Raw genomic sequence first — 16,226 nt, forward strand, 5'->3', positions numbered from 1 at the left:
GATATTTACCATGTACAGCTTGGTGTGTATGCCTGTGTAAATACCGCCAAATCAGTACAGAAGCTTCCTCCCTTGCTTGATGACTTGTAATACAGGGAAAAAAAAAAAAAAAGAAAGAAAGCAACTTCCTACCCCACCTGAGCTCCCCCATGTCCTTCCCGGGTAATTCCTTTCCCTGCAGAATAACCACTATTCTGACTTCTCTCATGGAGTAAATATAGTCTTTCACAGTCCCTCTATTACTAAAGGAAGTATTTCTTCTTTGACCACGTGATGATGCAGTTGATGCAATCTTAGGTAACATTTTACTGAGGGCTGCCCTGGCCCAGGACGTTGTTCCCAAGGCTTCCAGTGCCCTCATTGCTCCCTGACTGTATGATAGAAAAAAAGAGAAATAGGGTTGGGCACAGTGGCTCACGCCTGTAATCCCAGCAATTTGGGAGACCAAGGCGAGAGGATTGCTTGAGTCTAGGAGTTTGAGACCAGCTTGGCCAACATGACAATACCGCATCTCTACAAAAAACTTTTGAAATAGCCAGGCATGATGGTGCAGGCCTGTAGTCTTAGCCACTTGGGAGGCTGAGGCAGGAGGATCACTTGCACCTGGAGGTTGAAGCTACAGTGAGCTATGACTGTACCACTGCTCTCCAGCCTGGGCCACAGAGTAAGACCCTGTCTCAAAAAAAAAAAAGAGAGAAGTGGCATGTGTTAGTCTGTTTTCACACTGCTGATAAAGACATGAAAGAGGTTTAATGGACTTATGGATCCACATGGCTGTGGAGGCCTCACAATCATGGTGGAAGGTGAAAGGCATGTCTCACATGGTGGCAGACAAGAGAAGAGAGCTTGTGCAGGGAATCTCCCCTTTTTAAAACCATCAGATCTCATGAGACTTACTCACTATCACGAGAACAGCCGGGGAAAGACCTGCACCCGTGATTCTGTTACCTCCACAGGGCCCCTCCCACAACACATGGGAATTCAAGATGAGATTTGGTGGGGGACATAGCCAGACCATATCGTGGTGCTCAGAGAGGAGAAGTGACAGAATTGGCTCCCACAAAGGCCAGGACAGGAACTCCTGGCAGCCTGACCGCGGAGCCTTCCCAGCTGACTACCACACTCTACTGCTTAGGACACCAGCCCCACCCCTGCAGTAGCCTCTATTCCAATGTGAGAGTACTTCCACTCGTTCAGATGGAATTTTCTTAGGTCCGCAGCAAGTTGCAAAAACAGAATTCCCATGTACTCTACACCTAGTTTCTCTTAGTGATAATATTTTCCATTAGTGATAGTACATCAAATAACGTTTATATGTATTTATTTATTTTAATTTTTTGCCTGTGTGGCAGATTGAGACTCCGTCTCAAAAAAAAAAAAAAAAAAAAGTTGGGTGTGGTGGTGTGTGCCTGTAATCTTAGCTACTCAGGAGGCTAGGGCAGGAGGATCACTTGAGCCCAGGAGTTCAAGGTTACAGTGAGCTGTGATTGCGCCTCTGCACTGCGGCCTGGGCGACAGAGCAAGACTCTCCTGTGAATAATAATAATAATGCTAAAAGCATCACATGTTGATCTTTTACCACACACTAAGCATTATGCCAACTACTTCACATATTTGATTTAATTTCATTCTATTAAGCTGGTGATAATTGTGTTAATAAACTAAAAAGTAGTAATAAGTACTGAGTACTCACTATGTGTCAGGCACCATGTTTCATACACTTTATTGAATTTAATCTTACCAACAGTCTTGTGAAGTAGATACTGTTATCACTTCCATTTTGCAGATGAACACACAGGTAAAATTATTTGCTTGCACTCACAGGTAAAGTAAGGATTTGAACCCCGGGGGTGTGACTCCATAGCTCATGCCTCAAGCACTAGGCTGTATTATAAGCATCAATTACCATTTCTTTCCCTTTGAGCACTCACTCGAAAGGGGCACTGGGAAGTGGTCTGGCCACGCCCTCCAGGCAGTGCTGAGCAAGCCTGGCCCTCCTGCTTGCCTTCTCTGATCTTGGGTGGCAGGAAAGCCTGGAGCTGCCTGCAGATTCCCAATGTGGCCTCTAGATGGCAGGGTTGAGCATTCTTTATTTCTGCGAGTGGCATGGCCAAGGCTGGGGGCAGACCTGGTGAGGGAGAGGAACAAAGGGCAAGAGTAGAAGCAAGAATAAGAAGCCCATGGGGTGATCCCTCTTCTCCAGGTCCTCTTGTGGGAGGGCAGGCAGTGAAAACAGTTTCCGTTTCTTGAGACTTCGCTTATATGCTTGGGACTGTGCCAAGCACTTTGTATCCATTAGGTCATTTGCTCCCACTAAAATTGTATGAGGCCGTTGTGGTGGCTCATGCTTGTAATTCCAGCACTTTGGGAGGCTGAGGTGGGAGAATCGCTCGAGCCCAGGTGTTTGAGACCAGCCCAGGCAACATAGAGAAACTCTGTCTCTACAAAAAATATAAAGATTAGCCAGGTGTCGGGGTACATACCTGTAGTCCTAGCTACTCAGGAGGCTGAGGCAGGAGGATCAATTGAGCCCAGGAGGTCGGGGCTGCAGTGAGCAATGTTCATGCCACTGTACGCCAGCTTGGGCAACAGAGCAAGACAGTGTCTCCAAAGAAAAAAACAGACATGCAAAAACCTTCTGAGGTAGGCTCTATTTTATGATTATAGATGGGGAATCAGAGGCTCAGAATGTCACTCCGTTTGCAAGAGGTGGAGCTTGGACTTGACTTGAGGATGGACTCCTGAGCACCAGCTCTTATCCATGCTGCTCTTCCTTCCGCCTAAATGCCCAGGGGAGAAAGGGGAGCCCCCAAATACCCATCAGACACATAGCCTGACAAATTGTCTTTACTTCCCTCTCTATTAATAGAAGTTTACCATCCCCAAAGGCAGACTTGGCTTGACGAGGATAGGAGACTTGTCCCTGCAGGATATGAGGAAGGTACCTTCTCTGGCCCTCATAGAGCTGACCGCGCTCTGTGATGTCCTTGGCTTGGACCTGAAGAGGAGCAAGGCGGGGAAGTGGAAAGCGGCAGGTGAGCAGCCCCGGCCCAGGGAAAGCCCTGTGGCCACAGTCCTGGCTTTCTCCCAGGGAGCTGTACACGAACTCTCCCACCAAGAGAGAGATGCTCAGCTTTGTTTTTTTTTTTTTTTTTTTTTGAGATGGAATCTCGCTCTGTCACCAGGCTGGAGTGCAGTGGTGCGATCTCGGCTCACTGCAACCTCCGCCTCCCGGGTTCAAGCGATTCTCCTGCCTCAGCCACCCGAGTAGCTGAGACTACAGGTGTGCACTACCATGCCCAGCTAATTTTTGTATTTTTAGTAGAGACGGGGTTTCACCATGTTGGCCAGGATAGTCTTGATCTCTTGACCTCGTGATCTGCCTGCCTCGGCCTCCCAAAGTGCTGGGATTACAGGTGTGAGCCACCGCGCCCGGCCAGTATGCTCAGCTTCTATATTCCTTCTGTTTACATTTTTTTCTGCATATGAAAACAATTCCTGCTCGTTGTGGGAAATTTGTGAAATAGAGTAAAATACAAAAAGGAAAAAATATAATTAAGAAAAGCATTTTTCATGCATTATCTTCCTTTGTGTGTATGTGTGTGTATCCTTTTTTCACCTCATATTATATAATTATGGTCTGGGAGCAGTGACTCACTCCTGTAATGCCAACACTTTGGGAGGCCGAGGTGGCAGGGTCACTTGAGCCCAGGAGTTTGAGACCAGCATGGGTGACATAGTGAGACCCTGTCTCTACAAAAAATAAAAAAGTAGCCAGGCGTGCACACCTGTAGTCCCAGCTACCCGGGAGACTGAGGTAGGAGGATCACTTTTAGCCTGGGAGGTGAAGGCTGCAGTGAGCCTTGATCATGCCACTGCACTCCAGCCTTGGTGACAGAGAGAGTCTCTGTCTCAACTCTATATAGAACTATGAGACCCTGTTTCATAATTCCATTATATATAATAGAATACATCATCGTTATCGATCTATATTATAGAGTATTATATGTATAGAATTTTGGACATTTTCCAGTTATTGTATCATTTAGTGGTTGTCATGATAATGCTACATAACAAACAACCCCCAAACTCATGACTTAAGAACTCTTTACTCTTGCTCACGTGTTTATGGGTAAACTGGGTGTAGCTTGGCTGATCTAGGCTGGGCTTGGCTCTAAGTTGTTGGCTGAGTGTAGGTCTGCTCTCAGGTCTTTTGTCCTCCTGGGACCAGCTGGCCATCTGGAGGATAGTTTCATGGTGACAGCAGAAGCTCAGAGGGCAAACTCTACCACACAATGCATTTTAAGCCTCTGCTTGCATCATGTAGTTCCCATGCCATTGGTCCAAACTAGTTACATGGCCTAGCAAGGGGTGAGGAGGTACGCTGTGCTTCCCTAATGGGAAGATTTGCAAATTCACATGGCCAACGGTGTGGATACAAAGAGGGGTAATGAATTTAGAACAATAGTGACATCTACCACAACTATTAAATATTCCTTGAAAACATGATTTTTATTTATTTATTTATTTATTTATTTATTTATTTATTTATTTATTTATTTTTGAGACAGAGTCTCTCTCTCTCTTGCCCAGGCTGGAGTGCAGTGGCATGATCACAGCTCACTGCAGCCTCAAATTCCCCAGGCTCAGGTGAGCCTCCCACTTCAGCCTCCTGAGTAGCTGGCACTGCAGGTGTGTACCACCACACCCTGCTAATTTTTGTATTTTTTTGTAGAGAGGCGGTATTTCCATGTTGCCCAGACCTGGCTCGAACTCCTGGGCTCAAATGACCTTCACACCTCAGCCTCCCAAAGTACTGGGGTTACAGGCATGAGCCACCTTGCCTCAGTGAAAACACGATTTTTAATCACTGCACTATTTTCCTCTTTGTGGATGTATTCTAATATATTTAACCATTTCGCTATTAGCGGACATTTTTGATGCCCATATCTTTCCTACTATAAGACACAATCACTACTGCTGTGTATATGCTTTTGAATGCATCTTAGATTACTTTAGATTACATTTATGAGTTAAGTTCTTGAGATAATATTGCCCTTCAGCAGTGTGCGAAAGTGTTCATCTTGCTGTGTCATTGTCAGCACTATGCACTGTGATTTTTTTGGTTTGTTTTGGTTTGGTTTTTTGGTTTGTTTCTTTAAAGACAAGAGGATGGGGAATAAAAAAGACCAGGGGGAGGAATCTAGCAGAGCTGGGGCAGGCCGGAAAAGGGAGAAAGAAGGAAGGTGTGGAGAAAATGTGGAAGGAGGAGTTTGCCTGAGAAGACTTCAAGCCAGGGTGGTTAAGATGGACCTGGGGAATACATTCTCTAGAACCTGGCCCATCCTGCAGAGCCAGAGCTCGACCCAGGGCTGCTGTTACATTTTTTATACCTGGTGCTCCCTGAAGCAGCAGTGTATTTCCCTTTCAAGACTTTTTTTTTTTTTTTTTTTCCTGTGAGACAGTTTCGCTCTTATTGCCCAGGCTGGAGTGCTGTGGTGTGATCTTGGCTCACTGCAACCTCCGCCTCCCGGGTTCAAGCAATTCTCCTGCCTCAGCCTCCCAAGTAGCTGGGATTACAGGCACCCACCACCATGCTCGGCTAAAATTTTTTTGTGTTTTTAGTAGAGACGGGGTTTCGCCACGTTGGCCAAGCTAGTCTCGAACTCCTGACCTCAGGTGGTCCGCTCACCTTGGCCTCCCAAAGTGCTGGGATTACAGGCTTGAGCCCCCGCACCCAGCCCTTTCAATACTTCTTTATCCAGCTGAGATTTTCTGCTCTGAGACATATCTTCTCAGCAGTGATGTTTTCATTACTGCTGAGGCCAAATAATCTGCTCAAGAGGAGAGGTTTGGGGCCGGCCATTCTCTCGAGAGCTCAGTCCTTCCACAGGGAAAGGGGTCTGATTCTAGTTGCCCAGGAGATCTTGCAGGTCCAAGCCCAGTGGTCGTTCCAGGAAGTGAAACGCACCTTCTGCTCTTTGATTTCCTGCAGAAACTCGCCTCTTCGGTGTGCCCCTTGACAGCCTGCTAGAAGCTGACCACAAAGTCCTCCCCGGCACACAGGTCCCACTGGTCCTTCAGGCCGTAAGTCGTCCCCAGCTTGGGTTTATGTAATCCTTCGGAGGCCGGCTCTGGGGACCATTGTCAGGAGACATCTAGCAAACGGGTGAAAGGATGGGCTTTAGAATCAGGCAGACCTGGGTTCAAATACTGGCTCTGGCACTCGCTAGCTCAGAGACCCGGGTGGATTTTTGTTGTTGTTGTTGTTTTTATTTTATAAATTTTTGTCTTAACTTTTTTGTAGAGACAGGGTCTCACTATGTTGCCCACGCTGGTCTCGAACTCCTGGCCTCAAGTGATCCTTGGGGTGGATTTTTTTTTTCTTTTCTTTTTAACTTCTGAATCTTCAAGTCAAGGGTGGATTTTTGAACTTTCATTAGCTCCCTTTCAACATCTGTAAATTGGGATGATGATAACAGTATCCTCCTCTTATCAATGATTAAATGAGAAAAATCTGTATGAAGCTCTCACAATGCCTGGCTCATGGAGGTGGTCACAAAAACTATTATTATTTTGAAGGAAACCCTTCTCCGGGTACTCCGCTCTTTCTGATTTTCATGGGAGACAAACACACCATTTTGAATCCTGCTTTTCAGCTTTTCCTAGTTTAAGTGCTGGTTTCTCTCTCTGACAGCTGCTGTCCTGTTTGGAAAAGAGAGGACTGGACACAGAAGGCATTCTCAGGGTGCCCGGATCCCAGGCCAGGGTCAAGGTAATGGTTTGGCTTCCCCCGCTTCACTGAGGCTGCATCTCCCCCATCCTCACATGTGTGTTAAGCCAGGAGAGAATCCAGTCCCTGGCTCGCCGGTGATCTGTCTTTGGTCTCTGTGTGGGTTGAGGGTTTGAGAGGCTGAAGGTGGCATGATGAGCATGGTGGCGGAGAGCGTGGGCCCTGGAGTCAGACCACCAATGCTTAATGAGCAGAGCCCTGTGCTCAGTGACACGCACTTTAGGCTGTTTCGTCCTCACTTCCACCCCACGAGGGAGGTGCTCTTGTTGTCCCCACTTTGCAGATGAGGCAACCGAGCCCCAGGGAAGTGGTAGAGCAGCTTCTACTGGAGCCCTGGGCCAACTGTGTTTTCATACCCTCCTTCCTGTAGGGGCTGGAACAGAAGCTGGAGAGAGACTTCTATGCTGGCCTTTTTAGCTGGGATGAGGTTCATCACAATGACGCCTCCGATTTGCTCAAAAGGTTCATCCGGAAGCTGCCGACACCTTTGCTCACGGCTGAGTACCTCCCGGCCTTCGCTGTGGTGCCCAGTGAGTATGCCCAAGCCCTTAGCCTGTGCAAGGATGGAGAGTTGGATGTCACTGGCCTTGGTTGGAGAGGGAAGCCATGCAAAGGCAGGACTGCCTGTTCCTGGAAATGTCTGTTGCAGAAATGTCCAACCAATGAGGGAAGAAGCAAGTGTGAGCATGTGAGCCCAATATGTGTGTATACGCATGTGCACGCGTGTCCTGTGTGTGTTGTATGGCATGTGTGCATGTGCAAGTGTGTGAGGAGAGGAGGCTAAGGTTTTGCACACTACAGTCCCTATTAGTTCTCACGTGGACGAGTGGACCGGTTTCCTTCACATCTTGACATCCATCTGGTGTGTGCGTCTCAGCATTGACTACGCGTCCATCTGTGTGTGCGTCTGCAGATCGCGTCCATCTGTGTGTGCGCGTCTGCAGATTGCGTCCATCTGTGTGGGCGTCTGCAGATCGCGTCCATCTGTGTGTGTGCGTCTGCAGATTGCGTCCATCCGTGTCCATCTGTGTGTGCACGTCTGCAGATCATGTCCATCTGTGTCCATCTGTGGGCGCGTCTGTAGATCGCGTCCATCTGTGTGCGCGTCTGCAGATCACGTCCATCTGTGTCCATCTGTGCGCACATCTGCAGATCAGCATGTATTGCACGGACCTTGCTCTATGTATAGTCTGCATATATATGTTCCTGTCTGGACCAAACATAGTCACTTCTATTTTTCTCAGAAAAATAGAGCAGCTCTCCTGAGATCTCATTCATGACCATGAGGTTCTCCCTGTCTCTCTGAATTCTCCAAAAAGCTTCAAGGCTCAGGCAGTCTGATTTCCACCCCCAAGCTAGGGGAGGGGACAGGGATCCTGAGAAGTCTTCTCTGACCTTTGATTCTCACAACCTCAGTGTTTTGTTTGTTTTCTTTTTTCTTCTTCTTTTCTTTTCTTTTCTTTTTTTTTTTTTTAAGAGACGGGGTCTTGCTCTGTCACCCAGGCTGGAGTGCAGTGGCATGATCCTAGCTCACTGCAACCTTGAACTCTTGGGTTGAAGTGATTCTCCTGCCTCAGCCTCCCAAGTAGCTAAGAATATAGGCACATGAGACCATGCCTGGCATACTTGTTTAAAATGTTTTTGTAGTGACGGGGGTCTCGCTATGTTGCCCAGGCTAGTGTCAAACTCGTGGCCTCAAGTGATCCTCCCACTTCAGCCTCCCAAAGTGATGAGATTACAGGCATGAATCATCAGGCCTGGCCTCGACCTCATTGCAAAACATAAATCATATCCCTTCCCTATGCTGTTACCATCCTCTACAGCACCCTTGTAATAAGATTCCACTCCTTACTGGGCCCACCTGCTTCGGCTCGGGTCCTGCCTATTTCTGGCCCCCTTTCTTCCTGGCCTCCTCCTTCCCCACTGTCTGGTCAGGCCCTCCCACTTTGCTGTTCCCCCTCCTCTTTCCTTCCCTGGAGCATCTGCACTTGCTGCTGTCTCTGATTGGAACCTCCCTCCGCCCTCATTTGGCTGCTTCCTGCCTTTCAAGTTTCAGCTGGCTGTCAGAGCCTGTGAGGGCCTTCCGTGACCCTACACTCCGTGCTGCCTGCTAGCCTCTATAATGATGCAGTGATACCCACCATACTCTGATTTATTCTTTGCTTGTGTATTATGTCTCCCCTCTGAAATGTAAGCTCCACAAGCCTGCGACTTTATTTTCCTCCTTCACTATTGTGTCCCAGGTGCCTAGACTGAGCATAGCACCTGACAGGTACTTGATAGGTATTTGTTGATAAGTGAGAGAAGGAAAGAAGGGAGGGAGGGAGGGAGGGAGGGAGGAAGGAAGGAAGGAAGAAAAGGAAGGAAGGAAGGAAGGAAGGAAGGAAGGAAGGAAGGAAGGATCGGTCATACGGGGTTGTAGGCCTGGGGCCCCGGGTGCTCAGCCTCTGTGTCTCCTATGCGGCTCTTCTCCAGGTTCCAGGCAGCTCTCAGCTGCTGGGTCTTGTCTGGCTCTGATGAACTCCTTCTTTGAATCTATAACTACTACCTCCTCCTACCCGCCTCCTCTCCCCAGAGATCCTGACACCAGGTGTGAGACAGCTTTTCCTTTTCAACCTTCACAATACAGAGGGTTTCATGAAACCTTCTGTCTGGGCCCACTGAGCTCTCTGTCTCCCTTCCTAAGGGTGATTTGCTGGTTCATTGCATTTCTGACCCTGGGCTGTAGCCTGGACTGCATATCTGGGTGTGTGCGGCATGTGCGTGCATACACACGCATGTGTGTGTTTATTTTGCTACACAAAGTATAGAGAGTGAACCGCTCCACCAGCACTGGTCAGGGCTCTGTCTGAGCCAACACTAGACAAGGAAATAGTCCCGCACCTTATGAAAAAAGGGATTCCTGGCTGTTCCCTGGCTTTCCAGCTCTGGAATTTCCCCCAAGAAGAGACCAGACTGAGGGAGGGAGTCCCTGAGCCTCCCATGGAGACTGAGGTCCCTCCCTTCCCGCAGACATCCCCGACCTGAAGCAGCGCCTGCAGGTTCTTCACCTGCTCATCCTCATTCTCCCAGAACCCAACAGAAATGCCTTAAAGGTAAGAGTTACCATGCACCACCACCACTTTGCCATGTCAGCCCACACTCACAGTCATGGCTCCAAATGTGCTCATTTATTCATTCATTCAGCAACTTCTGCCAGGTGCTAGGGTTCAGTGACGACCCACACACACCTCTCTTGAGACTTTTTCCTAGAGAAAGTGGATGAGTCCTGAAAGGGGATAGTCCCAGAGTGGGCACTGCAGAGCGTCAGTTCCACGTTTAGCACCTTGTGGCCAAGCCTGGATAAGTAAACACAAAGTTCATGAAACAAGATTAAGAATATTTTTCTCCCCAGGACTTCTCAAAGCCTTTGGTATATTGAGGCATTGAGAGGAATCTCCAAGTGGGATTAGAGTATACAGCACTCTAAAAACTCAGTTGATCAGGGACCTCTTTTGTTGTGGAAAGCATTGCACAGCACTGGTGTTCCGTGCTGAATCAGTTTGGGAAAAGACCCTTAGCAAATTCCCCTTGTCATATAGGAGTGGATGCTCAGCCTTCGCCCAGCTCCCTATACCCTCTTGGCTGTCCTTCGGTCAGACTCCAGATGTGCCTCCAGGGTCAGCCTGTGAAGAGGCCCCAGATCTTCCTGTTTGAGTTTCTGCTTCCTTTTCAGTAAAATGAGGATGATAATAGCATTAATAGCATCTTGTCTAATTGTTTTGGAAATCATAAAAGCTAACTCATAAGGAATCATAGGGTAGAAGATGATGCTTTGCAGTGTATTCAATATGTGTCTTCTGTTCCTATCCCCTCTCCCTCCCTCCCTCCCTTCCTTTCTTCCTCCCTCCCTCCTTCCCTCCCACCTCCTTTCCATTTTTTCTTCCTTCCTCCACCCATTTATCCTCATTCATCCATCTATTCATCTTCTTTTCTTTATCCATCCACCCATCCATCCATTCATCCATCAATCCCTCCCTCCCTTCTTCAGTCCCTCCCTTCTTCACTCTGTCCCTTTGTCCTTACTGGCTGTGTGACTCTTGGTGCATTCTCCAAGCTTGTTTCCTTCTCTATAAAACGCATGCAATAATAAGAGCTACCTTGACCAAGCGCAGTGGCTCATGTGTGTAATCCCAGCACTTTGGGAGGCCAAGGCGGGAGGATCATTTGAGGTCAGGAATTTGAGACCAGCCTGGCCAGCACGGTGAATGCCGTCTCTACAAAATATACAAAAATTAGCTGGGTGTGGTGGTGCACACTTGTAATCCCAGCGACTTGGGAGGCTGAGGTGGGTGTGTCACTTGAACCTGGGAGGCAGAGGTTGCAGGGAGCTGAGCCAAGATCACACCACTGCATTCCAGCCTGGGTGACACAGTGACATTCTGACTCAAAAACAAAAACAAAAACAAAAACCAACAATAAAAAAACTACCTTATAAAGTTGCTGTGAGGATTAAATAAGATGTACCAACTAAAGGCCCAGGAACACAAAGAATACATGTAAATAGTAGGTCTTATCACCTTCCCCTGCTCTTCCCAGCGTCTCTGCTTCCCTATTCTTTCCTTTGCATTTTGGGTAGATCCAGACTCCAGAAAGAAGCAGCTGTCCCAGGCCTCACCAGGAAATGATCCATGTTCCAGACCTGTGGCCCTTTTCTACCTGGAAGCCGAAGTCTGACCCAGTTGTCTCATTAGTCTCTGAGGGAGCAAGGGGGAAAGTGTTTTGGACACACCGCAGAGCAGGAAGTGGAGACACAGAGAGGCCGCGGAGTGGGCTCGTGGCACAGCTGGAACAGGAGCCCCTCTTGCTGCCCTCCCAGCTCCTGGCTCCTTCCTAGCGCCCCCTTGTCATGCATCAGGATGCCCTGGGGATGGTGGGGAGGTGCCAGGGATGGGCTGAGGTTTGAGGGAGATTCTGCCCCCTTCCCCAGGCGCTGCTGGAATTCCTCAGGAAGGTGGTGGCCCGGGAACAGCACAACAAGATGACTCTGTGGAATGTTTCCACCGTGATGGCCCCTAACCTCTTTCTGCACCATGGGCGGCCCCCCAAACTCCCCAAAGGCAAGGAGAAGCAGCTGGCAGAGGGGGCAGCCGAGGTGGTGCAGATAATGGTGCACTACCAGGATCTGCTGTGGACGGTGAGTGCTGCTGGGTGCTGGGTATCCCTCCTCTGGGTGCCGCTGCCCTGCCGCCCCTGCTCTCCAGGAGCCTGGGCATTGTCCTTTCAGTTTCCTAGTGTGTCCCTTCCAGGCCCTTTGTTGGCCTCTGCACAGGACTGTGTTTTCTTCTTCCCCCTGCCTTAGTGACCAAGAAGTGTCTTCCCTTTCTGTCTCCGCTGCCACGCCTCTCTGTCCGTCTGCTGCCATCTGGTCTACCCCAGATTGCAGGAGTTCCCCCAACTCCCACAAATAATTCCTTCACATCAAAGCTTTTATACTGCTGAGAAAGCCCCATCCCTGAGGCCCAGGATCACAGGGCCTGCCTAAAACAGAGCCCGGAACCAGATAACAGGGATACTCCTGCCCCCCTGCCCCCACTATGAGCTTTGCCCTGAGTAACAAGTGACAGCAAGGCGAGGAGCCAGAGGAGGAGAGAGGCCCCTCTGCAGGGTCAGCCCGCAGCACTGAGACCCCTCCAGCTCCTGAGACTCTGTGAACACAAGGTAGCACCATCTACCACTGCTGACCAGGCTGCTTTCTCACCCAGAGATGTGTATCCTCTTCCCTCCATCTGTTCATTCATACTTCCATTTAGTCTCCCATCCACCCACCCACTCACCCACCTACCCATCCATCCATCCATCCACTCACTCACCCACCCATCCATTTATGCATCTGCCCATCACCCACCCACTCACCCACCCACCTATCCCCCCACCCATCTACCTACCACCCATCCACCCATTAATTCCTCCAACTCCCCCATCCACCCATCCGCCAATCTATCATCCACTCACCCATCCACCAATCATGCATCTATCCACTCATCTACCAATCCATCCATCCACTCATTCACCCATCCATCCATCCACCCATCTACCCAACCATGCATCTATCCAACTAAACCATGCATCTATCCAACTATCTACCCATCCATCCACCCACTCATCTACCAACCATGCATCTATCCAACTGTCCACTCATCCATCCAACCACAGTCCTTCCTCCTATCCCTCCCTCCTTCCGTGAAGTCATTAGGTTAGATTTCCTATTCCAGAAACCAGCAAGTGAAGCCCTCTTTGACTGTTCTCAGTTTCTCTCTGACCCTGCTGGGCACTCTTCTGTGTTCTAAACACAGCAAGTGCCAGCTGGCACTCCAAACTCATCTAGTACTTCACACTTCTGAATTTTTGCTTATGCAGTTTACTCTGCCTGTAATTCTCTTCCCCCCACCTTTTTTTTTTTAATGGCAGAAGCCTGCTGTCCTCCGCTCATTCTTCAAGACCTCTTAATTCAAGAGTCAACTCCTCTGTCAAAAGTCCCCTACTCCTCCCTCATACACTCCTTACACCCCCATAGTTCCTTTCTTCTCTGCACTCAGCCCTTTGAGATAATGTTGCTACTAAAAGACATTGGATTGTTATACTTCTTTTTATTGGAGAGAGCTTTTAAAATTCAAGAAATTACTGAATGTTTTCTTGTTAGAAAAGCTTCAGACAACATAGATGTAGAAAAAGTGAAAGGGGAGAACCCCCATCACCCTTGCCCTTCCCCGTGTGTGTCACCTTTAGTCAGCACACACATAGCAAAGAGGGGAGTTCAGAATCGACCCCAGTTCCATCAGACCCTGGGAGACAGAAACGTGTTATTATCAGGGTCCATGGAGTCTGGGTTCTCTGACTTTACTGGGTTCAGATCCCACAGAGAGGCATGAGTTGAGCTGGAGGCCTCTATAGGAATCCCCCAGTGTGGGCTGTCTGGAGGTTCTCAGAGCAGAGCCTGCCCCAGGTGTGTTTTGGGGACACCCCTGCCTGAGTGTGCCAGTAAGCAGCTATCCCTCAGCAGGTGCAGGACCCTCCAGCCTCTGTCGAGGGGAACGACTGTCCACTAAGCCTCAGGGTGGGCTCCACTCTCAGGCTCCCCTACTCCAAGGCCCACTTTAGGGGCTGAACGCCCCCTCCTCATTCCACCAAACCAGTGCTTCCGTCCCAAGTCCAGCACATGCGTATTTCCAAGCCCTGTGGGACGCTGGGCCAGGGAAGAGGCCACGATGACCCTGGAGGGGGCTCTGCCTCTCGGCCTCAGCAGTCCTATCACCCTGCCGAGACTCGATCCTCTCTGGCCAGGTCGCCTCTTTCCTGGTCGCCCAGGTGCGAAAACTGAACGACAGCAGCAGCAGGCGCCCTCAGCTCTGCGACGCGGGCCTCAAGACTTGGCTGCGGAGGATGCACGCAGATAGGGACAAGGCAGGGGACAGCCTCGAGGCGGTGAGTGCCTCCGACCCCAGACAGGTGGAGAAGGGCCCTAGGCGACAGGAGGGCACCTGGAGCGTGGTGCTTACCTTCCTCCAGGTCTCCGCTACCGGGCCACCAGCAACGGCCCAGTGAGACCACCAGGGGGCGCTGCGGCGCCGTCACGGGGAGCGAGGAGGCGTGGCTGCGAAACGAGGGCTTAGAAGCGAGTTGGGGAGGGGAAATGGAGTGACTTGGAGACTTCCCCTAGAGGCCATCTCCTCCGCCCCATTTTTAGGCAGCCCCTGGCCGAGGGTTGGGAAAATGGGGGTCGCTCTGCGGGGTGTGAGGTGATTGGGGCTGGGAGGGGGATAGTAGAAGGGAAGAGCCTTCCAAAAATGCTGAGTATTCCTGGGAGGGTTCCTGAACACGGTTCCTTATTAAAGTCCCAATCAGAGAAATTGATGAGCGTCGAGGCTGCATCGTGCACGATGTGTGGGTGATGGGTCTTTATACAAACCTACATGTCTGTGTTTGTGGGTACGTTGCATGTACCCCTGCTATGTGTACGAGCGCGAAACACAGGCATAGAAACACAAACACAGGCGTAGAAACACAGGCGTGTTTCTCTGTCTGTGTCTGTGTGTACACACATCCAGAATGTGTATGTCTGTGATCTGTGCCCAAGTGGCCGGCATGCGTGTGCGTGTGTGTGTATGTGGCGTCTTGTGATTTTCAGCGTGGGCATTTGTGTAAGTGCCATGTATGCATGTTTATGCATCCATGTTTGAACTCCAGGCATGCAGGCTCCTGTGTATATGGATCTTCCTCTCTTTCTCTGCAGACTCCCAAGGTGGCAAAGATCCAGGTGGTCTGGCCTATCAAGGATCCCTTGAAGGTGCCTCTCACCCCCAGCACCAAAGTGGCCCACGTCCTGAGGCAGTTCACAGAGCACCTCAGCACTGGTTCCAAGGGTCAAGAAGGCAGTGAGGACATGAACAGCCTCCTTCTACAGTAAGGGGCACCTCCTGGAGGCAGGAGCCCCTCCCCTGCAGGGAGGGCTCTGCACCCCGGAGCTGAAGGCCACCAGGGAGTTACACATGCTGTTGGCCTGGCCTGGCCTTCCCTTTCTGGGGTGGTCAGATGGGTTCTCCAACCTTAGAGAGCTTCTTGGCTCCAAGTAATAATCATTATGACTACCACTCAGTCATTCATTTTAATAGTATTTAATGAATGCCCACCACCAGGCACCATGTTTTTCTGTTTGTTTGTTTTGTTTTGAGATGGAGTCTCACTCTGTCACCTAAGCTGGAGGGCAGTGGCGCGATCTTGGCTCACTGCAACCTCCTCCTCCCAGGTTGAAGCGATTTTCCTGCCTCGGCCTCCCAAGTAGCTGGGATTACAGGTGTCTGCCACCATGCCTGGCTAATTTTTTTGTATTTTTAGTAGAGATAGGGTTTTACCGTGTTAGCCAGGCTGGTGTCAAACTCCTGACCTCAAGTGATCTGCCCAGCTCAGCCTCCCAAAGTGCTGGGATTACAGGCGTGAGCCACCGCACCTGGCCCACCATGTATTAAGATAATTATAGACTAGGCATGAAAAGAACAGACAGAGGCCCTGCTCTTAAGAGCCCACAGCCCTGAGGAAGAGCTGGACATAAAGCAAATAGTCACGAACCAAAGATCAAGTTACAAACTATATTAGGTTTCACAAGAAATACAGGGAATAATGTGTCTAGAAGACAAGGAAGCTGGTGTCGTCTGGGAGCGAGGTGAAGCTTCCTGGCACAGAAAACTGCACGGCAAAGGTTCTGCAGCAAGGAGCAGAGCCTGGCCAAGGATCTGGAAGAAGGTCGGGGGCTGATGTGCAGCCATCATTCCCAGGGTACAGGAAACAGCCTGAGCCCTCAAGAGTTTCCTTCTTGGCATTGGCACAAGGAATCCTCAGACTGTCATCTTCAGCAACTGTCCGGTTCAGCTCCTTCTTGAACAGATGGGAGCACTAA

General features: G+C 49.8%; 1 protein-coding gene across 1 annotated transcript in view; it reads left to right on the forward strand.

The window, feature by feature from the left end:
* The window catches only part of ARHGAP40 (Rho GTPase activating protein 40), a 49,603-nt gene that overhangs the window by 30,921 nt on the left and 2,456 nt on the right, over positions 1-16,226 (forward strand). Inside the window, exons 6-13 of the mRNA XM_031656773.1 lie at positions 2,870-3,035; positions 5,996-6,087; positions 6,698-6,775; positions 7,164-7,323; positions 9,806-9,888; positions 11,763-11,969; positions 14,117-14,257; positions 15,066-15,235. Of these exons, the coding sequence (XP_031512633.1) occupies positions 2,870-3,035; positions 5,996-6,087; positions 6,698-6,775; positions 7,164-7,323; positions 9,806-9,888; positions 11,763-11,969; positions 14,117-14,257; positions 15,066-15,235 (1,097 nt within the window). The remainder of the gene's footprint in view (positions 1-2,869; positions 3,036-5,995; positions 6,088-6,697; positions 6,776-7,163; positions 7,324-9,805; positions 9,889-11,762; positions 11,970-14,116; positions 14,258-15,065; positions 15,236-16,226) is intronic.

Source organism: Papio anubis, chromosome 16 (assembly GCF_008728515.1).
Source record: "Papio anubis isolate 15944 chromosome 16, Panubis1.0, whole genome shotgun sequence".
In the NCBI taxonomy this organism is placed as follows: domain Eukaryota; kingdom Metazoa; phylum Chordata; class Mammalia; order Primates; family Cercopithecidae; genus Papio; species Papio anubis.